The 25,930-nt window shown below is 38.6% G+C and overlaps 1 protein-coding gene across 1 annotated transcript; it reads right to left on the bottom strand.

Moving 5' to 3' along the window:
- Positions 1–407: 407 nt before the first annotated feature.
- On the bottom strand, positions 408–25,579 carry SAAL1 (serum amyloid A like 1). The gene is made up of 12 exons (XM_080817510.1): positions 25,407–25,579; positions 23,936–24,049; positions 17,361–17,444; positions 13,546–13,625; positions 11,861–11,920; positions 11,614–11,729; positions 11,087–11,267; positions 8,837–8,919; positions 8,560–8,748; positions 3,619–3,812; positions 1,495–1,587; positions 408–806 (listed from the first exon to the last, which is right to left on the bottom strand). The coding sequence occupies exons 1-12, from the start codon at positions 25,536–25,538 to the stop codon at positions 714–716; spliced, it is 1,419 nt and encodes a 472-aa protein (XP_080673636.1). The 5' UTR covers positions 25,539–25,579; the 3' UTR covers positions 408–713.
- Between the last annotated feature and the right edge of the window lie 351 nt (positions 25,580–25,930).

Below are 25,930 nucleotides of genomic sequence, written 5' to 3'. Positions count from 1 at the left end.
CGGTTCTGGGCAGGGAGGAATGTCCTTTACAAATATGAAGGTAAGGACTTCGAAGGACAAAGCCCCTTTACCTCTTTCTCCTTTTTCCTGCCTGAATGTGGATGAAAGATCCCAAGATGTTAAAGTCCCCTTAACCACAAGACAATAAATATGAACACAAAGGTCTACACGCAGACTACACGGGGAGGTAAAAGGAATCAGGATCCCTGAGTCAACAAATTTGGTCTAGACTGCCCACCACTGGATTTCTTATTGCATCAGATACATAAAAGCTATCAGATTAAGCTCTTAGAGTAGGGTTTTCTATTAGTGCAGCTGAATGTACTTGCAGGGGAGACAAATAGAAAATTCTCACATAAAAATCAAATTAAGAGGTATGAAGAAAATCCTTACCAAGTCCTCAACCTAAAAAGAACCTCCATGATAAGACTGTATTTTTGTTTTCTTTACCTAAAGAAGACAACTAACACAAAACCATACCCTCCCCCCCACCAAAAAATGCATGTGGGGTGGTGTATTTGACAGCAGAGGAAACTCCAGATTCTAATGTCGAATGAAGTGAGAGAAGACTGGGGCAGAGAGAAGGGTATGGGTGTAATACCAGACAATGAGGGTCCAACAGGCTTTACCTAACATCTCCTAAATGTCAATTTCAACTGTCAGTGCCAAAAGTAAAGTTCATTTATTGGGCAGAGGAAACTCCAATTCAGTGTTTAAGTCTGAGCCTTCAAACTTGGGAAGCTTTTCTCCAGGTCATCAGCAAGAGTTTTATCAACTTCATGTAGAATTTTGAGAAAGTCTTCTATCTGTGAGTCAAACAAAAGAACCAAATAAACACAAGTAGAAGAAAATGTGGTTTTAAAATACCAGCTGTTGACTATAAAAATGTTCTACCCATGGTCTCTGAAGAGTCCAGAGGAAAAGAAATCTTGACAGATCCCCAGATGACGATAATACTGATTCCCAGGTAGTTCCCTGAAACATCAAAGTGACTAGCCCTTACCATTTAGTTTTATCTTGAACTATGATTTATACTCCCACTGCTTCCCCTTTAGCGTCCATTACTGAGTTTTATTACCCTACTCCTTGCTACATGGCTTCTCACTCCCACATTCCATACTTCATTTTCCTAAAAAAGTTCCTATTTTAAAACTGTCTCTAATGGTAGCAAATGTGATGGAATTTGATGAACCACAAAAACCTACTGTTCATTCCTACCCAAGAATCTTATCTTTGCTTAATGTATATGCGATTTACTTTACAATAGTAAGAGGTCCAATAAATTCAGTGTTGACTCCTTTCTCTTAAAATTAGAATCACTTCTCAGGCTAGTCCCACGAATTATCCCGCAGTCATCTATCTGAGGAAAGCACTAAGTCATGTGAATTGTATGCACGATCTTTCTTGATAATGGCCTCAGAGAGCAAGAACTTACATAAAAATAATACAGTAATCCTCTAAAACTCAGCCACCTATACATTTACTCATACTCACCACCGGATTATAAAAAGGAAGAAGGTTTTGAAATGCACAGGAACACTTCTCTTTGCTTAACTGGCCCTCCTTTAGTCCCTGAGCCACGGTCTCCTAAAACAAGCAAAGATTTAATGTTAAAAAGAAAATTTCTAAAGCTTTATCTGAATAATAAATACAAATCAGTACATGGAACTCCCTACTGATCCTACGGGCATTTCAAATGTCTCAAGCTGAGCCCAACATCATTCCTCATTATGTAACCCAAACACTGTTTCACTGTAGTCCTTATTTTAGGAAAAGCCACTGCCACCCACCCACCCACCCGGCTACACAAAGCAATAACCTAAGATACAGCCAAGATTTTTCCTCCTCTGCTGCTGCTGCTGACCCCTCCTCCTAAGAGTTTAATTCTACTCTATTAAATCTCTCTCATCCCACCTCTTCTTTCCACCAACTCTTCTGATGTTTGGGGTCTTATTATTTTTCAGATCACTCTTGAAGATTACCACCCACAAGAGCCTGTTGGTTGGTCTGCAGGCCTCCAGCCTCAACTTTAATCCTCTCTCTTGCTTTTGGAGTAATCTTGCTAAAAACATCATCTCACTTGATACTTAAAACAAAAACCTTCAGTAGCTCCTCAGTACTCAAGATTAAATCCATATTCCATTAGTATGGCATATAAGAATTTCACAACATATCCCTGGTTTATTCTCAGTCCACCTTCCTTCTGTATTCCTGTCACTTAAAAATAAACATCCCTCCAAAACCAAAAAGCATGCACAAAGGTCACTGCAAAAAATGTGAAAAACACTTGCAACGAATATGCAAAAGATATTATTATTGCCCGAAGAGTTCATATAAATAATCAAAATAGATAAATTTATAAACTAGGAAACACAGATAATATACAACTATATGGGAGGGTGCCCAGGTGGCTCAGTGGGTTAAGTGACTGCCTTCAGCCCAGGTCATGATCCCAGGGTCCTAGGATTGAGCCCTATGTTGGGCTTCCTGCTCAGCGGGGAGTCTGCTTCTCCCTCTCACTCTGCCCTTCCACCCACCCCTTGACCCCGGCTCAAGCTCTCTCTCTCAAATAAATAGATAAAATCTAAAAGAAAAAAAAATATGGAAAGATGTTCAACCTCACTAATAAAAAATACAAATCAAAATAAGGCACAATTTGTCACCCACTGAACTTTACGTGATATAATATAATTGTAATACCTGACAGTAAGAATCTTGTAAAGCCAACATTTTCACATAAATACATTTGGGCAATATGCAGCCATTAAGCCTCAGCCATCTCCACTTGTACAATGCCAAGCCCAGGAATCTAACTTCCAAAAATCTACGCTCAAGTAATAACCTCTATCTAGAAAAAGCAGAATAGTTGACCAAAAAAAACAAATTACCAGAATAACAGAAACTTCTTTTAGGAAATATTCTTCTTAAAAAAAATGCAATGAATGTGCATATATTCTTCAAAGTTATATTGAAATTTTTTTCTAAAATATATGGATAGAAAGCATGCTCAAAGGAAGAATATGCTAACAATCCTGAGCAAACTCAGGAAGAACAGCCCCTAAAACAAGTCTGTAGTAAATTATGAAAACCGATTTTTTTTTTTTTTTTTTTACAAATTGGGTATTAAACAAACTGACTTTCAATGAAAGGTCTTTCAGTAAATTTAGAGTCTGGAAAAGGGCTTATAACATAATGTTTAGTGAAAAGAGCAGCCTATAAAATTCTATATACTGGATTTTAAGTATGTGAAAAACACATATACAAACATACCAAACCATATCAGTTGTCACATTAAGATTATAAAGTTAGTGATAACTTTTTTCTTTCTCTATTTCACCAAATTTTATTAATATTCAAGCAAGAAAGCACAAGCAGGGGGAGCTGCAGAGGGAGAGGGGAAGCAGACTCCTGCTGAGCAGGGAGCCTGATGCGGGGCTCCATCCCAGGACCTGGAGATCATGACCTGAGCCGAAGGCAGACACTTAATCAACTGAGCCACCCAGCTGCCCCATTATACTACTTTTATGTTAAAAAAATTATACAGTGATAGTAAAGTTTGGAGCATTAAGCAATCCATACTTTCTTTTGCTGAAGAAACCATCAATACTTCTTTCTTACCTTTGTTAAAACCTGAAAAATATTAGAAAGAAATTCACATGAAATATCCTTCAAGATTTTCAAGTGGAAATCATCTTGGGTTAAATCAGACTTTTTCATTTCTTCAGTGTTAGAATCTGCTGAGTTCTCTGGTTTCTTCTGACAATGTTCCATGTTTTGTAAGACACGAATCAGGCTGTTGATTAGAGGAAGATCTAGTGTACAAACAGATCAAGAAGCACAGAATTAGGGAGACAAACCATAAGAGACTCTTGATCTCACAAAACAAACTGAGGGTTGCCGGGGGGAGGGGGGTAGGGAGAGGGTGGTGGGATTATGGACATTGGGGAGGGTATGTGCTATGGTGAGTGCTGTGAAGTGTGTAAACCTGGTGATTCACAAACCTGTACCCCTGGGCTAATAATACATTATACATTAATAAAAAAATAAAAAATTTAAACAAAAAAAAAAGCAGCACAGAATTAACTAGTTAAATTTGGTCTTTCCTCCTTTTGTTGACTGATTGATTCATTCAAAAGTACTGAACAACTTATTGGTGGCTAGACAGTTTACTTTAGGTACCAGAGATGATGGCAAACAAGACCTGAGGCCTTAGCCTCCAAGAGGCTCCCGTTTTCATATTCTCAAGTAAACTAATGAAAAGAACAGATCATCTCAGCTTTGACTGAGTTCTACCTATGAAGGAAATTAAAGGGGAGTATAATAAAGCCGCAGGTAGGGGAAGCTCTCTGAGGTGCGAACTACAGGAGAAGCATCAATGCCAGGAAAACGTTTCAGGCAGAGAGAAGTTAAATGCAAAAACCCCAAAGAGGAAATGGCCTGAGGATCAAAAAAGGCCACTGTGGCTCAAGCCAAGGGAAGCAAGGGGGAGGGAGGGCACGAGACAAGTTTAGACAGCTGGGCAAGAGTCCTATCATGTAGTGCCTTGGAAACCACAGTGAGAAAGGATTTGAATTTTAAACTTTTTATCGACATCTTAAAGCTTTTAAATTGTGTATTTCTTTAAGTTAAAGTTAAATTTCAAAAACAGTATGATTTCTTAAAAGACTGAATAATCATTTTAATTAGCCTCTAATAAAAACTAAACAAAAAAAGTAAATCTAAAGCTCAAACTCAAAATATATGTTACAGCATGAACATGTTGAAGGATATCTCACTTTGATCCAACCACTGATTCTAACCCAACCATTTGTGCATCACAATTACAAATCCAGGAAACAAAATTTTCTGTAGCACTGAACCCAGTATATTGATTTTAAACAATCTAAATTCACTTCCAGATTTACATCATTTGTAGTACACGAAAGTGCCATTTTTTTTTTAAATTAAAGAAATCAAAAAACTAGGGAAATCTTGTCCCTTATTTCTCAAACAAATGTCACCTCTTCAAAGCACCCAACCTGTGGAGCTGCTTTACTACAGTCCCCTAGGATTTATTCCCACTCTCTTCCTTGTGTTGTCACTAACTCTTGACTCTAACTCTCAGTTCTTTACTCCCTGATGTCCCGGTAGGTCACATCAATTTACACTATACTATTCTTCTTTCTCACCCCGAGCCCGAACTCTGCAAAGCCCTTATTCAAGGCTTAGGGCAGGATGACGGGTGACAGCTATTTAGCGGCTTCGAGTTCAAAGAGCATCTTTTCACTTTCTCCCCAATCATAAAAATCATACATAAAGTTTCAGGGAGTTGAGGGGTGGGGGAGATAAAATACACCTAGGTCCATCAAGAAAGAAAGATATGTTCCTATATCAAGAAAGATATGTTCCTAATATTGCAAATAAAAACTCATGATTTTCAACAGAAAGCATATATATACAAGGAGATAAGAAAGAGCATCCACCACCAGAGGAAAAAAAAGGAATATGAGCAACAAAAAACAAATGCCAGCTTAGATCAAATTAGGAGACAGCAGAAACCTCAAAGACAAGGTAAGGGGAAATCATGTCAATCAAGCAGAAGGTGCAGGAGGAAGTGACGAAAGGATGCCCAAGGCTGCACGTCTGAGAAAGGGCCAGAAAAGTCCATTTTTTTAAGGCAAAGCACATACTCTGAGGTGCAAATCCAGAATCCCCTGTTTGCAAGAACAGGAATGGAATGTGCAAGATAGCAGCCAGAGCTCCCCTGGGGGTTCTAAGAAACAGAGGAAGAGGGGGTAAATGAGTAATCCCAGAGACAAGCCATATTTACAGGAAGCAAATGGCAAGGGGGAAGTTAAGACTTAACCATAGCCATCTGTCACCGGGTAAAAAGAGCAGGAAAACTCACAGACCCAACTCCTATTAGCCTAGACGACAGCTTTAGCTGCTCTCTTATGTGAACTCCCTGCAAATGGCTAGTCCAGGAAAAACAAGTCATTCAAAGATGAGTCAGCAAAGGGAAACCAATATAGGAGCAACACGAAGACACTTAAAAGAAAAAAGAAAAGGAACAAGAAAAAAAAGAGATGAAGAATACCAAAAGAAGCTGTCATGGAAGCTTACACATATTAAGATAATATTTAGCTGTAAGTTTTAAAACAACATGTAATCGAGCACCAAGCAGACACAGAAGAGCTCAGACTAAGAAATGAACAAAAGGAGAGGAAACCTCAGCTGGCAGAACTCAAGGAAGATGTTAATAGAAAAATTCAAGCCACCACTGAAATGAAGGCAAAGCTGGCAGGGGAGCACAAAGGAGGGAAGACACTGCTCAAAACACAGAAAGGCACAAGGAGGTCAGAAAGACAGGGGGGCAAAACAAAGGGAATGAGAATAAAGAGGGTTTTGTTTTGTTTTTTTGGTGAAGAAAATTAAAATTATGAAAGACTAGAAAAGAGATCCTACACAAAATTACTGCTCTCAAAGAAAAAACTGAAAAAGATATTTTAGGGGCGCCTGGGTGGCTCAGTGGGTTAAGCCTCTGCCTTCGGCTTGGGTCATGATCTCAGGGTCCTGGGATCGAGTCCCGCATCGGGCTCTCTGCTTGGCAGGGAGCCTGCTTCCTCCTCTCTTTCTGCCTGCCTCTCTGCCTACTTCTGATCTCTCTCTGCCAAATAAATAAATAAAATATTAAAAAAAAAAAAGATATTTTAAAAAGTAATTCAGGGGGCGCCTGGGTGGCTCAGTGGGTTAAAGCCTCTGCTTTCAGCTCAGGTCATGATCCCAGGGTCTTGGGATCGAGCCCCGCATCGGGCTCTCTGCTCAGCGGGGAGCCTGCTTCCTCCTCTCTCTCTGTCTGCCTCTCTGCCTACTTGTAATCCCTATCTGTCAAATAAATAAATCAAATCTTTAAAAAATAAAAAAAATAAAAAATAAAAATAAAAAGTAATTCAGGAACACCATCCCTGATACTTGGATTTATTATCTGAAAGTACCAGAAAAAACTGATAAGGAATTGTTAAGTGAGATCATTTTCTAATTTATTAGATTTTAATGATTTTTTAAAGACTGGAGAGCAGTTATAATTCTATTTTTGGAGCAGTCATAATTATAAAGGTAACCATTAGACCAAAAATATTCACCTTCCTAAATGTTAGATCCACATACACAAACCATATATTGGTTTATTTAAATGTAAATATACATAATGGTGCTCCTAAACATTCATTTTTTATTAAAAACTTAATAAAATAGGAATAGATTAATTTCTCCTTAAATGGTAAAATGTAAATAGTAGTATCATGACTAATGGTGAAACACTAGAATCATTTCCAGTAAAGTCAGGAAAAAGGTAAGGATGTTTTCTACTACCAGAGGCACAAGGCAACCCACTAAATAAGAGAAAAAGTCAGAGGCAGAAAAATAATATCTAACTTAAGATAAAAGACAAAAAGATGTCTAACTTAAATCTAAAGCAGTATCAGAGAAAACCCACAATTATCACAGAAACAACTATTAAAAATATTAAGAGAACTCAGTAAGGTTACTATGGGATGCAAAATTAATATACAGAAATCAATCACCTTCATATATTCCAACAGCAATAATTAATGGAAAAAAAGATGTCACAGACAATATCAACCCAAAAGATATAATAACTAGGAATAGGCCTAATAGAGATATGCAAGATCTTTATGAAGAAGATCATAAAATGTTACTAAGAACATAAAATAAGACTTGAACAAATGGAAAAACATGATCTTAGACACTATAAATTTAACATGATCATAATAAAAATATCAGGAAGATTTTTGTTTTCATAACCTGTTAATCAAATTCAGTGTTAAATAAAAATAATGGTCAAAAACATTCTGAAAAATTAGGATGAAAGGGGACTACCCTCACTCAACATTAAAATATTTAAAAACTATGGCTTTGATACATGAGTAGAGCAATAGAAGGGAATAAAATATATAGGGAAACTCAGGACATAAGAAACTCAGAACATAATAAACTTCAAATCAGTATAGATATACTGGTTTATTCACTAACTGATGCTAATAAGACAACTGAGTAGCCATCTGGAAAAAAGGCTGAAACCACACTTCACATGTCACACCTGAATAAATTCTAGATGGATTCTATATTTAATTATAGTCATTAAAAAAAAAAACACTCTGTGAAAGACATAGAATAAATTCTAGATAGATTCTATATTTAATTGTAGTCATTTAAAAAAAATCATTCTGTGAAAGACATTGTTTACATAGGAAAATATTCATGTTATGCTTCTAAACGAGAAAAGTTGCCTAAAAAGCAGGACTTAAAGATATATATGCATATGAGTACACAGTAATGATCTCCGGATAGTGGGATTACAAGTGCTATGGGTCCTTTTATAAACTTCGCAACTTTTTTGTATTAAGCATGTAATATTTTTGTAATCAGGGGAATAAAAGCACTAAGAAAGAAACCAACCAGCCAACCAACCAACCATATGAACAATAATCATAAGCCTGGGCTTTAAAATCTGACAGAGTAAGAATAGAATTTACTTTAGTGAACTAAAATGGTACTTACCTTCTTCTATCTTTAGATACTCTTGTTCAGCCCGTGACGCATAGATAGCAGACAACACTGAATAAACAGAAGCTAGCACTGTTTTCTGTTCTTGAAGTATGATGGGTGGATCATCAGACTGGCAAAATTCATGGCAGACCAGGTCAAAAAGTAAATTCCAAGTGTCTTTTCCAGTATCAGGACACTGTACTTAATAAAAACGATAAAGCAAATAGTAATCTAACAAGAGCAAACAATTCAAAGAGTAACTCCAGTGGTTTCCTATAAAACACCTTACCAATTGCTTGAATTCCATCATCCACTGTGGTGAGCAGCTGTAAGATATGCATGTAAACATCGAGCCCTTCTGGATTTTCAGAACTACATACAAAAAGCAAAAGCACTGAATCAACAACTCTATGGGACTGTAATCATTCACTAATTCAACAAATACTTACCACTCTGTACTAGTCACTGCCCCAGGTGCTGAGGATAAATCAGGGAACAGGACAAAGTTTCAGTGCTCTCCACAGCTTACATTTCCATGGGGGTGGGGGGGAGCGGGGAACAATCAAAACACAAGGAAATATTTTGGAATATAATCAACACACAAGAATGAGAAGTAAAGTTTTTTTGGCCACATCCCACAAAAGCAACAATGCAGAAACCTTCTAGGTGATACTTCCTCATTCTGGCATACTGCAATAATCAGGATGAAAAACAACTAAAACATTTATATAATGAATGAAAGGCCCACTGCTGCAAGCACCAACAGTTAACGACATTCTCAGAACTCCACAACTCCCCTAGCTCCCTCGCTGAGAATACTAAAACGATGTTAAGCATAATTTTTGTGATCAACAGCTTGGATTCCTAGAAATTCACAATCTTAGTTCCTCAAAATGTTAAGTAAAAAACAGTGAACGATAAAAAAGATGGTTCAGCAAATACTTCATAACCTACTATTTTCAGGCACTATGTTAGCAGCTGGGAAAACAGATGTGTAAAAGACTGTTTCTATCTTCATAAAGTATCTTCATAAAGTAAAGAAGAGAGGGGCACCTGGGTGGCTCAGTGGGTTAAGCCTCTGCCTTTGGCTCAGGTCATGATCTCAGGGTCCTGGGATCGAGTCCTGCATCAGGCTCTCTGCTCAGCAGGAAGCCTGTTTCCTCCCCTTTCTCTCTCTGCCTGCCTCTCTGCCTACTTGTGATCTCTGTCAAATAAATAAATAAATACAATCTTTAAAAAAAAAAAAGAGAGAGAGCTTCTTTCAAAAAAAAAACAATAAAAAAATAAAGTAAAGAAGAGAATTAATGGGCAATTATGATAAAGTGATATGAATATAATACTAAGAGAAGTTCAAGGTGCTAGAGGACCACAGAGCAAGCAGACTTAATTAAGTTTGGAGAGTCAGGAAGGGTATCCTAAGACAAATGACATTTAGGCACAGAGCTGCAGGAGAAGTGTCTGAGGTAAACGAGACATGATATGCAAAGGCCTGGAGGTGAAAGAGCTCCGTTTCATTGATAAAAGAAATTCCACATGATTAAAACACATAACACAATAAGGATGGAGAAAACTAGATCCTTGTGAGCCATGCTTTAAAAAAAAAAATCTGGACCTTATCCTAAGGAAGGCCATGTCTGAAGCAAGAAAAGTGAAATGATGAGCATGTGCTTTGGATACAGTCCAGGCTTGGAAGGAGCAGCCTTGATGTAGGGAATTCAGGTGAGAAAATGCCGCAGGTGTCTAGGTGAGAGACAGTGGCGGGGTGATGGCATGGATAGGATCCTATAAAAGTCAGGAACAAGTTTTGGGAGGTTGACTGGCCAGGAAAAAGAACAGGACAGGGAGGAAAAGTCAGTAATGACTTCCACATTGTCTGAATGGGATAATGATTGCATCATTCACTGAGAATGAGAACAGTGAAAAAGGTTTGGAGGAAAGATGGTAAGTTTAATCCTGACTTGGATAAAGGACATAAAATTCACAGACTTTCCTATGCATTATGAAGCACAAAAAATAAACAACTGACCATTAAGCAGTTCAATTCACAAGTTAATTTTCTAGTGACTAGCAAGAAAGTTTCAATGATCTACACATAAAACCTAGTAATCACTCTTGGCAAGACATCAGAGCCCAAAACTCAGTCACTTATCCAAGACTGACATATATACATAAAATAAGAAAACAAATGATGTCTGACAATAACTGAAAAAGCTTAATGTCTGGTGGAAAACAAAACGTAAGAAAATCTTTTCTCTTTGACTTAAATTACACAAAATTGCAGAAAACTTTAAGACTGTAACCATAATTAATGCTGGAAAATAGCCTATAGCCAAGTAGTATTAGAATAGGTACTTTATAACCATTAGGATTTTTTAAAACAGCAGACACACTGTCATCACAAATGTTAGTAGTAAATCCAACCTGACAAAGACTAATGGGATGTTATTCATCCTGCTGAAAAGAAACTAAAACTTACATCTAAGGGTATTTCTAGAAATTGGATTTTCCCCGACCATTTTGCACAAAAGCGCTCACTTACCGTACTTGTTTTGCAGCTTCAAGTACACATGGCACAATCTTAAACACTGGCTGCTCTTCAGAATCTTCCTGGGGTGGGTCCAGATGCTGAACAGCCCCATTTCTAATCCATTCTAACATTAGCTTCTCATCCAAATCAAAAAGCTTGTCTACAACCTCCCCAACTTTGACCAGCAAGTCAACTGCAGAAAATAAAATCGATATTGAAATGAGAAACAAAATTTTAAAAGCAGTAAGTTTAGTCAAAATTCCTAAAGCTATTCCAAGAAAACCAAACCTTGCCATAGCATTACTTATTCAGAGGGCAATTTATTCACCTCCTTTGTTTAAATTTGCTTGTCTTCCTTCATTTTTAAATAAGGACTTGTCAGTATCCTGGCAGCTTAAGAAGCAATTTTATGCCTTGAATCGAAATACTTTCTCACCTTAGACTTAACACTTCTTTTACGCAACCTCCAGAAACAGTTACATGGTTTCCTAACAATTAAATATAACCAAAAATTATTCCTAGATTACATGGTGACTTACCATTTGTTGAACTTGACATAATGAAACAAATGCTATCATAAATAGCTGGATATTCCCTGATTCTTTCAACCCAGACACTGGCCACTTCTGTCTGGGAAAGACAAGTAAGCAACAACCTACAAGATAAACATGAGCTTAGTACCTATGTTTGAAAAACAGTAAAGGAAATTCAAGAATGAAGAATTAACTCTATTGTCCTAGATTCCTGTATGAGTGACTATACAGAATCCATAGAAAGAAAGCATACCGACTTGTTTCCAGAAGAGTAGGAGGGTCTGAATCATACAAACAGTGCAGTAACACCTGTCTATAAAAACAAAAGAAGTTAACCCAATATGTATCTCTTCTCTCGTTTCAAATATCTAGGTAATTTAATTCTTTCAACATTTTCATTTCGGATTAAAGTATATATATAAGAAAGCCTATAGATATAAATTTATACTTAATGACTAATTATCAAGCAAACACATATTTACAAAAAACAGTACTATATCTCCATAGCCTGTGTGTGTCCCTTCCAAATCACAATTCTTTTTCCCACCTAGAAATGACCACTACCTGGAATTTTCCAGCAATTATTTCTTTGCTTTACTCCATAGTTTTATTATTCCATATATTTTGGCTTTGAATTTTATGTGAAAAAATTATACTGTATGTGCTCTTTGTAGTCTTAGTTCTTTTGCTCAACACCATGTCTTTAAGATCTACCCATGTTTTCCCATAGCGATCATTCTTTGTTTGATTCATTGCTACAGACATTCCATCATATGAACATAAGACAATTTACTTTTCCAGCCTACTGTTGATGGATCTGTGGGTTGATTCTAACTGGAGCCATAACAAGCAATGCTCCTCTAATACATTTTGGCTGATATACATATGCAGAGTTTATCTTACAATATACATATGAGTGGAATAGTTTGATCACAGCATCTGCACTGCCTATCTTCCAGTTTAACAAAATAATGCCCAACTTCTCTAAAGTGGCTAAACAAATTTATATCCCATCACCGATGTAAACTGTTCCATATTTATCTTAACATTACTCATTCTTAGATTTTTGATAGGGACCACTAGAGGCCAAATATAATCCTGGATCATTTACTCCAGGAATTACTGAGGAATAAAGACCTTAAACTAGGATCTTAAAGTCACTCCACACACAGAAGAGATAATTACCTCTATTTTAAAGACCCAGGGACTTAAATCCTATGATAAACCCCCACAACCCTAGCTGATAATAACCACCCAGAACACTTTTCTTCATCTATTGTGGGCACAAATTTCTTTGAAATTCTGATTAACAGCCATGAATTCTCTCTGCCTAGAGAAAATGAATACGTTCACAAAATTCAGCATATTAATTCCAAGGTGTTCTCAGATCTCTTAAAGTAACTACTTGGGTTTCCACCACTAAAAAACCCTCTGCCTAAAATGTTCCAAGTGAAAAGATGAAAGCCTCTGAATCACGGAGGCAACCTTATATCTTCTAGTCTATCAATAAGCCCTATCCCCTGATGTTAAGTCAAGAATTCTCAAAAACTTGAGAAACTAAATCTAGTTTTTCAAGGCTCTAGTTCTCCGAGCCCTTGGATTCCCTGACCTTAATTATTTGGGACTCTCGTCAGGGGCCCCATCGCCAAGCTTTGCCCCTCTGGGTTTCATCTTGTCGGGCTTGCCACCTACTGATTGTTTGTCCTTTTGCTACCAATAAAGAAACAGGCCTAAATCCTCAATCATGCCCAAAAAAACCATGAAAGCCCCTAGCTACCGTTAATAAGCAATTAAGTTCCTGGAGACTACTCATCAGGAGAAAGGGAGTACTGCATTTTGTAAAATGTTCCTGTATCTCCTATGTATTAGGATTTCCTTAGGGGATAAGTAATACTAATTTATTTTGTAAAAACATAATTCTTATGTGGTAAAACTTACCCAAGATTTTTATCACTGCTGATGGACACACATATCTCCTGGAAACATGCCATATTACCTAATATTCCCACACAGATTTCCTGCCAAATCAAATGTCACAGGTCATAGGTCACAGTGTCTTGAAGATAAAAGACAAATACAAAAATAACAACTTGAAAAAAACTTTCACTGGGTCAGTATGGGGGAAGAAGAGAAGAGAAGAAAGTATGGAAGAAGAAATCTTATGGATGAACTCAGTCTTAAATGGTTAAATGGTTAGTAGGATTCAGACAAGCATAGAAGAAGAAAGATATCTGGGTAAGTGGAAAAGTATCAGCAAAGGCAGGAAGGGAATAATGCACACGGCTAATGCACTGAACCCTGAAGAGAGCAGCCTGGCTATTGCACAAAATTGGGAAAATAGCACAAGATAAATACAGCAGGTTAAAAGGATCAGGACTAAGGGACCTGATGTTGAAAAGATTACATTTAACCTAGGAGGCTATGTGCATCTATAAAGATCTTTACACTGCAATGTTATTTTAGGAAGATTTTGTCAGCAGCAAAATGCATAGTGCATGATAGTGGAAATGTTAAAGGAAGTTAATAACCTCAGTAGTAACAGCCGATGTTTACTTAGCACGTACTAGGCCCAGGCACTACTCCAAGCACTTTCCGTATATCATTATTCATGTAATAATTTATGAGGCAGGTACTGTTATCATCCCCATTTTTCAGATGAGGGGGAACTAAAGCACAGAGCAGTTAAACAACCTTCCAGGAACTCCAACGAGGCAAGAGCAGAGCTCCAGAGCCCAGCATCGAACACTATGCCGCATGGCATCTCAGGAGTCAAGGTACACGGAGATGAGGGTGCCTCCCTGATGGCAGGCAAGGGAAGGGAGGAAGCTGAGGAAGACTCAAGGTGAAAGCAAAAGAATGTGATGGCAGGCAACAGGAGTTCTCACTCCTAGGTTTCAAGTTTCTTCATTTTTCCAGTCAGAGTTACTGGTCCCACTGACAGGAAAATGGGAAAAGAAAGTATAGGAAAGGACACAGTGAGCTCAGGTAGGCAGTGAGTTTCCAAACTTGCTGGAATGTAAGACTCATTTGGACAGGGTACGTGTTAAAAATACACATTTCTGGTGCGCCTGGGTGGCTCAGTGGGTTATGCCTCTGCCTTTGGCTCAAGTCATGATCTCAGGGTACTGGGATCGAGCTTTGCATCGGGCTCTCTGCTCAGCAGGGAGCCTGCTTCCCTCTCTCTCTCTCTGCCTGCCTGTCTACCTACTTGTGATGTCTGTCAAATAAATAAAATCTTAAAAAAAAAAATACACATTTCTGAGTGCCATCTCGGAGCTACTGAATCAGAATCTCCAGGGTAGGGCCTGGGAGGCTACTGTTTACCAAACAGAGCACGTCATTTTTATGACCACTTAAGTGTGTTCATCATGGATTCAGGACATATGGGATTCTGGACTGGAAAATACAGCAAGCAAATACAGAATGTCTAGGTAAAGTTGAAGATGTGGCACCAAAGGCAGGGCGCAGCTTTGATCCCATGGGCATAGACTCACAACTTAAAGGTGTAAAGAGTGGATGAGCTCACTAGGGAAATGAGTTTAAAGAGGACAAGGGATCTGGGTCTACAGCTTAGAAGGAGTCCACACTCTGTGTAGGAAGAAAGATTAAAGCCAATGAAAGTGACAGAGAAGTGACTGAAGAGGTCACAGACTGAGGGAGGGAGGTGGCACCAAAGCTACAGAAAGGGAGTTTCAATAAAATGAGGGTTGTCAAATGCTGGGAAAGGATTAAAGAAGAACAGAAGCAGCAGAGAGACACGTCCATTTCCTTACAAATTAAAGGGAGAGTGACTGAACTCTTGGTCAAAGACGTTTCTCGTTTTGGCTGCTAGCCAGAATCAACTGAGGGAACTTTTTAAAAGTCGTGTGGAGCCTCACACTTGGGGATTCTGTTTCAACTGATCTGGGTAGAGCCCAACTCGGGATTTTTAAAAGGTCCCAAGGGTAAAACTTCTCAGAATGTGTGCCCTGGTGCAGAGCACTCACATTACCAGGGAACTTGTTAGAAATCCTCAATCCTACCACAAAAGCAATGGATCAGAAACTCGGGGGTGGGCCTGGGACATGCCAAAGTTTGAGAGTCCGTGTTCCCTTCTAACATGCAGCCACGGCAGAGGATCACAGCTATAGACAGGCTGTGGTTCATAGGCATATATAATGATATGACTAATTCCTGAAAGGTGCCCCTACTGACATAAGCTTATTTTCTTTAAGTGTTAATCATGAGTCAATGTATTTAAGATAGAAAAATAAGGAGAGGGGCGCCTGGGTGGCTCAGTGGGTTAAGCCTCTGCCTTCAGCTCAGGTCATGATCTCAGGGTCCTGGCACTGAGCCCCACATCGGGCTCTCTGCTCAGCAGGAAGCCTGCTTCCCCTTCTCTCTCTGCCTGCCTCTCCGCCTGCTTGTGATCTCTGTCTGTCAAATAAATAAATAAAATCTTAAAAAAAAAATAAGGAGAAAATCGTATGCAACTGCCAAATTTTTCTATCAACACAATGACCCCAGGAAAAAGCAGTTCGTCAGTTCATCAGTCCCAGTTCAGGTAAAACACTGTCCCAAATGAAATTTGAATTCAGCATTCAATATGTAAAAATATACTACAGAATTCTCCACTTCATATTTCAAAGAAAGAGAGGTAATACACTACAGTGGTCATACGGAAGTCAGGCCAGCTAGGCTCAAATCCCAGATCCATTCTTTCCCAGTTGTATGATCCTGGACACACTAACCATAGACTTAGCTCGGTTATTTATAAAGTGAAGATAAATTCCTATCTCATGGAGTAGTAAAATAAAATACTCAGTAAATAGCAGTTGCTCCTAAGTATAATTAATATTTACTAATCACCCACGATATGCATAGCACATCCCAAACTAAATGACACAGAAATACAATCCACCACACACAGATAAAGATGAAATGAGAAGCACAGATAATTCTTCTTGGGAGTTTACGATCAGCAATGGCCACTGAGAGCTTACTTATCTGGGAAGCCTTAGAAGAAGAGTAGCACCTTGGATAACAGATGTGATTTCTGAAAGGGATGGAGGGCATACGAAAGGAGGCATGGCGATGGCGATGATCACAGTAAGCTACTGAGACAAGGAGTGGACAGGCCTTGCTAAATCAGAAGCACCATCTGCATGATAGATTTTATGCTGGAAAGATGAATTAGATTCAGATTATGGAAAGTCCTGAGTGTCAGGCTGAGTTTAGAATGAAGGTTTTGTTTTGTTTTGTTTTAAAGATTTTATTTATTTATTTGACAGACAAGAGATTACAAGTAGGCAGAAAGGCAGGCAGAGAGAGGGGAGGAAGCAGGCTCCCTGCTGAGCAGAGATCCCGGGACCCCGGGATCATGACCTGAGCCGAAGGCAGAGGCCTTAACCCACTGAGCCACCCAGGTGCCCCGAGAATGAAGGTTTTTAAGCAATGGAGGATTTTATGAATAAAAAAGAGCAATCAACAGAAACAGGAAGTCCGGGCAATGTTCCCTGTTCTGCCACATACTAGGAACATAACTTTGGTTATGCCTGTTTCCACAGCAGTTAAACGAAAGTATTGATCTCCCTGGTCCAACCCACTCTAATAATTTTAAACAGCACATTATCAAGTGCCAGGCAATGTCCAATAAAAATCTGCACACTGATTTGTGGCCAGCAAGAAAATGAAAGGGAGAAAAATGAAAGACTATCAAGTACTATCTGCTGTTACTGCTTCAAAGAGGAAGCTTTAAAAGTGTACATACTTACTCTTAATCGAGGACATTTGGATTTGGCCAATACTCCCATAAATATGTCAGGAGCATTAAATTCTTGGAGAAATAGAGCCACGTCCTGAAAATAAAAAATGATTATTATTTTGGATGCAGAATAGTCCTCTTTAAACCCCCCAGTTCAGACAACCATTAAAAAAAATTATTCTAGGGGGCGCCTGGGTGGCTCAGTGGGTTAAAGCCTCTGCCTTCGGCTCAGGTCATGGTCCTAGGGTCCTGGGATCGAGCCCCACATCGGACTCTGCTCAGCGGGGAGCCTGCTTCCTACCCCCGCCCCCAGCCTGCCTCTCTGCCTACTTGTGATCTCTGTCAAATAAATAAATAAAATCTTAAAAAAAATTTTTTTCTATTTATACCTCCTTTCAGGCTCAAGAAAAAAAAAAAAAGCCATAGGTTAGGAATTCTATCATTACACAAAAATAATGTTAGAGAGTCTTTGTGCTATCTGGTCCCAAGACAAAGGAACAAATCCATAAACAAATGTAAACTAACTGTGATATTTCAGGAATATCTTCTTTTTTCTGCCTTGAATGCTTTTACCTTAATGATCTTTCTAGCCACCAGGAATGTTAACTCATTCAAACACATCTGCTAGTTGCCTGGTAACCTGCCAGACACTGGCGTGGGGAAAAATATCAAACTCATAATTCCTGTCTTCTAAGACCTTAAAACACAATGCAGGAACAAGTTAAAACCCCTACTGGGTCATGACCCAAATCAGAACTTGTGCTTTCAAAAGTCTCAACAGAAAATTCTGATCACAGTGTTAACTGCGACAGCTTCGTATCTCCTTCCTAGAGTTTGCCCAGGCCACAGGGCCCAGGGTCACACCATACAGGTGGATGAACCTGGGGTGGTCATGTGACCCAATCTCACACACTCCAAGACCAAATCACTTCGCTGTGGAGATCTGTGTTGTACAGTATTTAAATAAACTGAAGTTTTTGACGGTCTACTGCCTCAGATTTTCACCAAACTTGAAATGTATATTTGCGATAGCTTAACTTAAAACCAGAAGCTACTTGGCTTAAGTGAAAATGCTCTTCAAAGGGCCCTGGAAGCACCCCAAGGAGAGAGACAGTAATCCTTCATAGCAACTGAAACCAAGGTCACCTGCATGACTGCTGACTAGAAGAGACATCCTATAATTATTAAGAGAGCACAATCAGAGAAAAGAGTATTTTCAAAGATACACTCCAAACTGAAAGTGACGTCATCTGGGCAACTCTTAGGGCACGCAGAGACTGATTTATTTAAACGATAGTAATTCCTAGGGTAGCACAGGATTACATAGTTTAACAATATCAACACCAATAACAGAAATAATGGCAATTAACATTTACTGAGCAAGTGGTAAATAACAGGGAAGTGGTTTGGATACTATCTTATTCAATTCTCAAAACATCCCTATAAAGTAGTTATTATAATTAGCCCCATTCCACTAATAAACAGAAGTCTTAAAAGGCTAAGCAACCTGCCCAAGATTACACAATCAGTAGAACAAAGCCAGGAACACAGAACCCAGATAATTCTGACTCATGGCCACGCTCTTCATCAGCACACCATGCTGTCTCTTCGCTATTCATTCAGTCACTCATGCATTCATTCATTCACTCTTCACCAACTATTTACTGCAAAACCCAAGTGGCAGGCACTGTTTGAGGCTCTGGGAGATGCATCAGTGAACAAGCTAGACAAGGTCCCAGTCTCATGGAATGTTTATTCTAGACGGATGAACAAACAATAAACCTATAAAGAACTGATCTGAGTGCTACAAAGAAGAGAGACAAGATAATATGTGCTGGAAGCCAAGATGTGGGGAGGCTACTTCAGATATGTCAAAGAAGGTACCTCAGAAGAGGTAACATTAAGCTTTGAAGAAAAGGAACTTAAATCTATCCGAGAACACAAAGGCTGAATAAGTGTTATGCAACAGAGTGAACAGGTTTCATGAGAGCACAGAAGATCCAAATTCTGCCTGGAGTGTCTGGGGAGGCATCACACCGAAGAGGACATTTAGGCTGGGCCATAAAAGAAGAGAAAGATTTTGCTGGCTGGAGGCCATTCCAGGCAGACAGGGATATGAACAAGAGCATGAACACATGAAAATACAGAAAGCATCTGAAGTCTCTGGTCCTGCTCAAACACTAGTGGGAGGAGATAAGGCTGTGATACTGGAAGGACTTTTTGCCAGTGATAAGTGGATAGCTCAGTTCTCTAGAGGTGCTTCAAGACCTACCCTAAGAAGGTGAAAAGGAGGCCTGCCTTCCACCAACAATCTTACTCAAACAGCAGCTCTGTTTTACCTATTTCATATTTGAGGATTTCACATTAAGATTTCATTTTAAAAATGAGTTCTGGTTCTTTAAAACCAATTATTTTTTTAAATCACAGCTTCTCAATAATTGTAAAACAAGTAGAAAAAAACTTGAAAGATCAACCAACTAAAAAAAAATTTAAAAAAAGATCAACCAACTTGATCTGACATTTATATATGTGTATATCTATAGAACATTCCACCCAGCAACAGCAAAATACACATTCTCTTTCAGTTAACATGGAAAATTTCAAGATAAATCACATTCTGGGCTATAAAACAAGTCTAAATATATTTTTAAAAGGATTCAGAGTGTTCACAGACTCCAGTAACAGAAAGGTAACTGAAAAACTCCCAAATACATGACATCTAAACAATGTACTGCTAAATAACTCAACAGCCAAAGAAGAATGAAAGGAAAATTAGAACTAAACTAAATGAGAGGAAACCCAACATATCAAAGGAAACCCAAAATATACTGCTAAAGCAATAGAGGAAAATTTATAGTGTTATATGCCTATATTAAAAAACAGCAAATTAAACCAGAGTGAATAGGAGGAAAATAATAGAGATCAAAATGAAAATCAATGAAATAGAAAACAGTAAAGCAACAGAGAAAATCAATAAAACAAAGGCTGGTTCTTTATGAAGATCAATAAATTAAACTTCTAGCCAGAATGATGAGGAAAAAAGAAGACACAAATTACTAATATCAGGAATGAGAAAGGTGCTATTACTATAGATTCTACAGATAATGAAAGGACAATAACATAATATTATGAAGAACTTTATGCCAATAAATTTAACAACTTAGACAAAATAGGTAAATTCCCTGAAGAACATAAACTACCAAAGTAACCTGAATGGCCTTATACCTATTAAAGGAATTCATCCTTTAATACTTTATACCTATCAATCCTTACACCTATCAAAGGAATTGAATTTATAATCTTTTGCACAATATACTAAAAACCATTAAAGGGTGAATTTTATGGTAGGAAGTTATACCTCAATAAAACTATTATTTCTTAAAACTAATAAATATATAAAACTAAAAGTAAACAAGTAAAAAACAAAAAAAAATCTTCCCAAAAAGAAAACTCCAAGCTCAGATGGCTTCACTAGTGACTTCCACCAAATATTTAAGGAAGAAATAATATTAATTCTGCACAAACTCTTCCTGAAAAACGAAGAGGGAAAATTTCCCAATCAATGAGGACAGCATTACCCTGGTATCAAACCAGACAATGACAAGAAAATGAATTATCTCTCTTGAAATTAGATAAAATTTCTAAACAAGATTTTAGCACCTTGAAAATCAATCAACTTAGTTGATCATATTAACAAAATAAAAAGAAAACCACATGATCATCTCAAATGACTTAGCAAAAGCATGACAAAATACAAAATCCATTCCTGACAAAGACTCTAGGCATACTAGAAACAGAGGGGACTTTCTCAGTCTGCAACTACATCATATTAACGGTGGAAGACCAGATGTTCTGCCCTCAATTAAGAACAAGAGGATGCCCCCCTTACTGCTTTTCTAAACAACATCATACTGGAGAGAGCAAATGTGCAAGAAAAAGAAATAAAAGCAATTCAATTGAAAAAGTAGTAAAACTTTTTCTTCATAAATCAAATACAGCTACAGGATATAAAATATACAAAAATCAACTGTATTTCTACATACTAGCAATGAACAGATATTGAAGTTTTTAAAAATGCCGTTTATGGGCGCCTGGGTGGCGTAGTTGGTTAAGCAACTGCCTTCGGCCCAGGTCATGATCCTGGAGACCCTGGATCAAGTCCCACATCAGGCTCCTAGCTCAGCGGGGTATCTGCTTCTCATTCTGACCCTCTCCCTTCTTATGCGTGCGCTCGCTCTCTCTCTCTCAATCTCTCTCTCTCAAATAAATAAATAAATCTTTTTAAAAATGTCATTTATAATACCATGGAAAAATATGAAATACTTAGGAATAAATCTGACAAAAAATGTGAAATACCTATACACTAAAAACTACAAAAGTTTGCTGAAACAAATTAGAGAGGACCTTAATAAATGGAAAGATATATCTTGTTCAATTTATCAGTTCTTTCCCCAAATGATCTATAAATTCAACTCAATCTCAGTTAAAATCCTAGTAGGCATTTTGAAGAAAGTGTCAAATCGATTCTAAAATTAATATGGAAATAAAAAGGATCCAGGACAACCAAAACAACTCTGAGAAATAACAAAGTTGGAAGATTAACACAGCCCGATTTCAAGATTTCTTATAAATGTACGGTAATTAATACAATCATAAAGATGCACAAATAGGTCAATGGAACAAAACAGAATCCAGAAATAGACTCACATGTACAGATAAGTGATTTCTGACAAAGGAACAAAGGCAATTCAGTGAAGAAAGGGCGGTCTTTTTAAAAAATGAGGTTGGAGAACTGGGCATCCATAATGCAGAAAAAGTGAACTTCAATTCATACCTTGCATCACACACAAATATTAACTCAAAATGAGTCACAGACCTACCAGTAAAACTTAAAATTATAAAACTTACAGAAAAAAAAACCACACACACACAATTAAAAAGTGGGCAAAAATCTGAACAGGCACACACACACACACACACACACAAAAGATATATAGATTGCAAATAAACACATAAAAATATGGTCAACACTGTTAGTAATTAGGGAAATTCAAATTATAATTTCAATGAGAATCACTACACACTTATTAGTATGACTAAAATGAAAGGGCTGACCATACCAAGTGTTGGCAAGGATGAGGAGAAACTAGACCTATATCTCATACACTGCTTATGGTAATGTAAAAAGTAAAAATCACTTTGGAAAATACACTATTTTTTACACAACCTATAAGAAACGCAATCCAGACTATTTCTTAAAAAGTTAAACATACACCTACCATATGACCCATAATACTCTAGGTATTTACTGGAGAAAAAGGAACACATAAGTCTGTATATAATTACACACAAAAATTCAGTATTAACTTTAATAAACCATGAACAACTCAAATATCCACCAAGAGAGGAATAAATGAATAAATTAGGGCATACACATGTAATGAAGTATCACTCAGCAATTAAAAAAAAAATAAACTACTGACAGACACAACTGGCATGAATCTTAAAACAATGATGCTGAGTCAAAGAGGCAGACCTCTCCAAAAAAAGAATATGATCTCATTTATACAAAACTAGACAGTGCAAACTACTCTGAAGTAGAAGAAGGACAACCCAGTGGCTGTCTAGAGAGGTGGAGGCCAGGAGGGGCAAGAAGAAGGGATTATGAAGGGGCATAAGGAAACTTTTGAGGGTGAGAGAGATGTTCTCTTTCTTGATTACAGTGATGGCTTCGTGTGCATATACACACATAAAGTTTTTCAAATTGTGCACTTTAAATAGGCGTCATTTCTGCACATCAATTACATCTCAAGAATACAGTTTTTTTGGTGCCAATTCTACCTCAATAAAGCCGTCTCAAAAAACAGCCAAAGCCAGTGAATAGCCATGGACAATTTGTAAGACAGAAGAAAAGAAGACAATTTATTCTGTGTATTAGGAAAAAGAGAAATTTCGTGGCAATGTGGAGCACAGAAGGGAAGTGAAAGACTAAAATAAGGATTTTAATCAGGAAACTACTGCCAACAGTCCAAGTAATTAAGTGAGAGATTATGTATGTCAATCTCTTTTCATGTCTTTTCTTATCTGTAAAATAAAGGTACTACCTATATCACAAGGTTATTGTGAAAAGCAAATAGAATAATATACACATGAAAATGCTGTTGAGCTACAGAATACAATACAAATGTTAAAATACTATTTTGTAATTATATACACACGGGTACTTCTTGCCCCCTTCTAATTTAATCGTGGTCATCAGTGGTCTCCTAACTTCTAACCTGCTCTCAAACACAAGGTCAGCATTCTGTTTAGGCATCAGAACTTTCCTGGGCTACAAGCATTCTTGCATTCATGAGAACTATATATTTAGACCAAATCTAATGACAGCTCAGATCCTCTAGCTTCAGAAACAGAAGTTTAGCATTTAAGCTCACTCCCTATACCCATATGAGTGATTACAAACACTGAAGTATTTTCCCAGAGACTTAAGGACTGAAACTTAAAAAAAAAAAAAAAAAAAAAAAAAAAATCCATTCACCACCTCCTTACCCAAAAGTCTTTTCAGTTTCATTTCCAACCCCATACCTCATCCATTGACATATCCCATACTCTGCAAATTTCATTCTCCATTTCTTCATCGAGCTCCATCTGCTGTTCCTCATCATCTGAGCTGGATTTGGTGTTTTCAGGGCTAACGATCTTCAACAGAAAGGAAGAAAAGTGATGATAAAAGCAGTCCACAGTACTCATCACGTAATATTATCCCAAATCATTCACAAGTCACAAAGACACTGACCTCAAACTATCCTCTCTTGCAGAATCCTTGATGAAAAAAATGACTACCCTGGGTAGATCTATTCATTCACATTCATAGAGTAAACACTGTTACTAGGCACTGGGGTCGAAATACAGAGGCAAATAAATTTAACCCCTTGCTTTCAAGCAGTTTAGGATCTAGAGAGGAAAAGATATGTAAGCTAATTATCACAACAGAAAAGGCTAAGTGATTCAAATGAATTGTGGACAGAGTCCTGAAAGCAAAAACCATGGGCCAATGACCTATGCCTGGAGAAGGTGGGCAAACTTCTCCTAGGAAGGAATCTTCAAGCTAAATCTTTGAGGGAGAATAGGAGTTTGTCATGTGTAGAAGGGGAGATGAACATACCTAAGAAAGTGCAAGAGTTCAGAGTTAACAAACGGCCTAGTAATGTCTGGGGAATGGTGAGTAGTTTCGGGTGTGTGGGCAGATGAAGCTGGGGAGGTTGCAGGGAGCCCTGGATTCCAAGCTAAGAAATAAGCATTTTTCTCCTGCAGGCAAAGAGAACCAAAATGAGTTCCCACCGACAGTTTGTTTTTTTTGGTTGGTTTGTTTTTTAAGGACGATTATTCCGGCAGCTATGAAGTAGATGCACTGGAGAGAATAGATCTAAAGTCAGGCAGTACGTGAAACAAGGGAGAAGAAAGTTCACATTTATTTAGAGCTTCTATAAGCCAAACACCATGGTAAGCACTCTATGCCCCCTGTAATCTTATCTAACCTATACAATAAACCTATATACAATAATATAGGTATTTTCGTCGCAGTTTTTTGAAACTGAGAGAGAAATCGAGACTGTGAGGTTAGGTGACTTGCCCAAAGCAGGTGATGAAGCCACGCTTTCTGTATCAGAGCTGCAGGGTTCCAAATCACCATTTACTTTACTATTCAAAAGTCCACGAAATCTATTAGGCCCTGAGCTTCGGAAACGACAGTGGGAATGGGGAGCGAAAAGCCGAACAATGTCATGGTCAGACATTTTCGGAGAATATGTAAAAGTAAAATATTTTAACTGTAAGCATTCCCGCATCCCTGCCACTATACCTCCCCTCCCTTTGTGTTGAGGGGTACCGGGAAGTGGCTCCCCGCAGTTTGGGGAGTCCGTGGAGGCGGCCAGGACTCTAAGCGCCACGCCTCGAGAAGGGTCGTCGGAGAGGGGTGCTGTAAGGGGCTGCCACAGGCGGGACCAGGGGGCTGGGGCAATGTGGGCGAGCCCACGCGGGGCGCGACATTCCCCACCTGGATGAGCCCGCTGAGGACGCCGAAGAGCCAGTGTTTGCTGTAGACGGTGCTTCCTATGCAGTCTCCCCCGGCCCCCTCCTCCTCGTCCTGGTCCGGACTCGGTAGAGGCGGCGAAGGGTTGCGGTCCATGATTTTGCCTCCACCCGCTCAAAGAAGACGCGCCGGAAGCCGCCGGAGGAGGCGATAAGCGTTCTGGCGCCAGAGGGGCCGGCGCGCCCGGCGCGGCTCCCGCCACAGCGCCCCCTACTGCCCGGAGCCCTGCGGCCGGAATGCTCCGTTCTGTGCGCCCGCCCACAGGCTTAGGATCCCAGACGACTTGATCTCCCCCTACCCCACCCTACCTAAGATCCAATCACGGCCATATTCATATTTGTTATTTGTCACACTCCTAGGACCAGATAGTCCATCTCCTCGGGGGCTCTTAGCCTGATTGGAAGGAACAGGGAATCGGGGACAGTGTCTCCGGGGCAGACGTGAATTTCGAAGCTGACCCTGATCTCTGGGCCTTTGGCATCCTTAAA

Source organism: Martes martes (genome assembly GCF_963455335.1).
Source record: "Martes martes genome assembly, chromosome: 10".
Taxonomy (NCBI): domain Eukaryota; kingdom Metazoa; phylum Chordata; class Mammalia; order Carnivora; family Mustelidae; genus Martes; species Martes martes.
Note: the sequence above shows the minus strand (reverse complement) of the source record. Positions and strands in the feature narration are given on the sequence as shown.

Coding starts and splice junctions, on each gene's coding strand:
- SAAL1 (XM_080817510.1), bottom strand. CDS start 25,538: ATGGACCGCAACCCTTCGCCGCCTCTACCGAGTCCGGACCAGGACGAG. Junction 3,813..8,559: donor GTATCTAAAGATAGAAGAAG/GTAAGTACCATT, acceptor TTTGTACACTAG/ATCTTCCTCTAATCAACAGC. Junction 1,588..3,618: donor TTTTTCAGGTTTTAACAAAG/GTAAGAAAGAAG, acceptor TGCTTGTTTTAG/GAGACCGTGGCTCAGGGACT.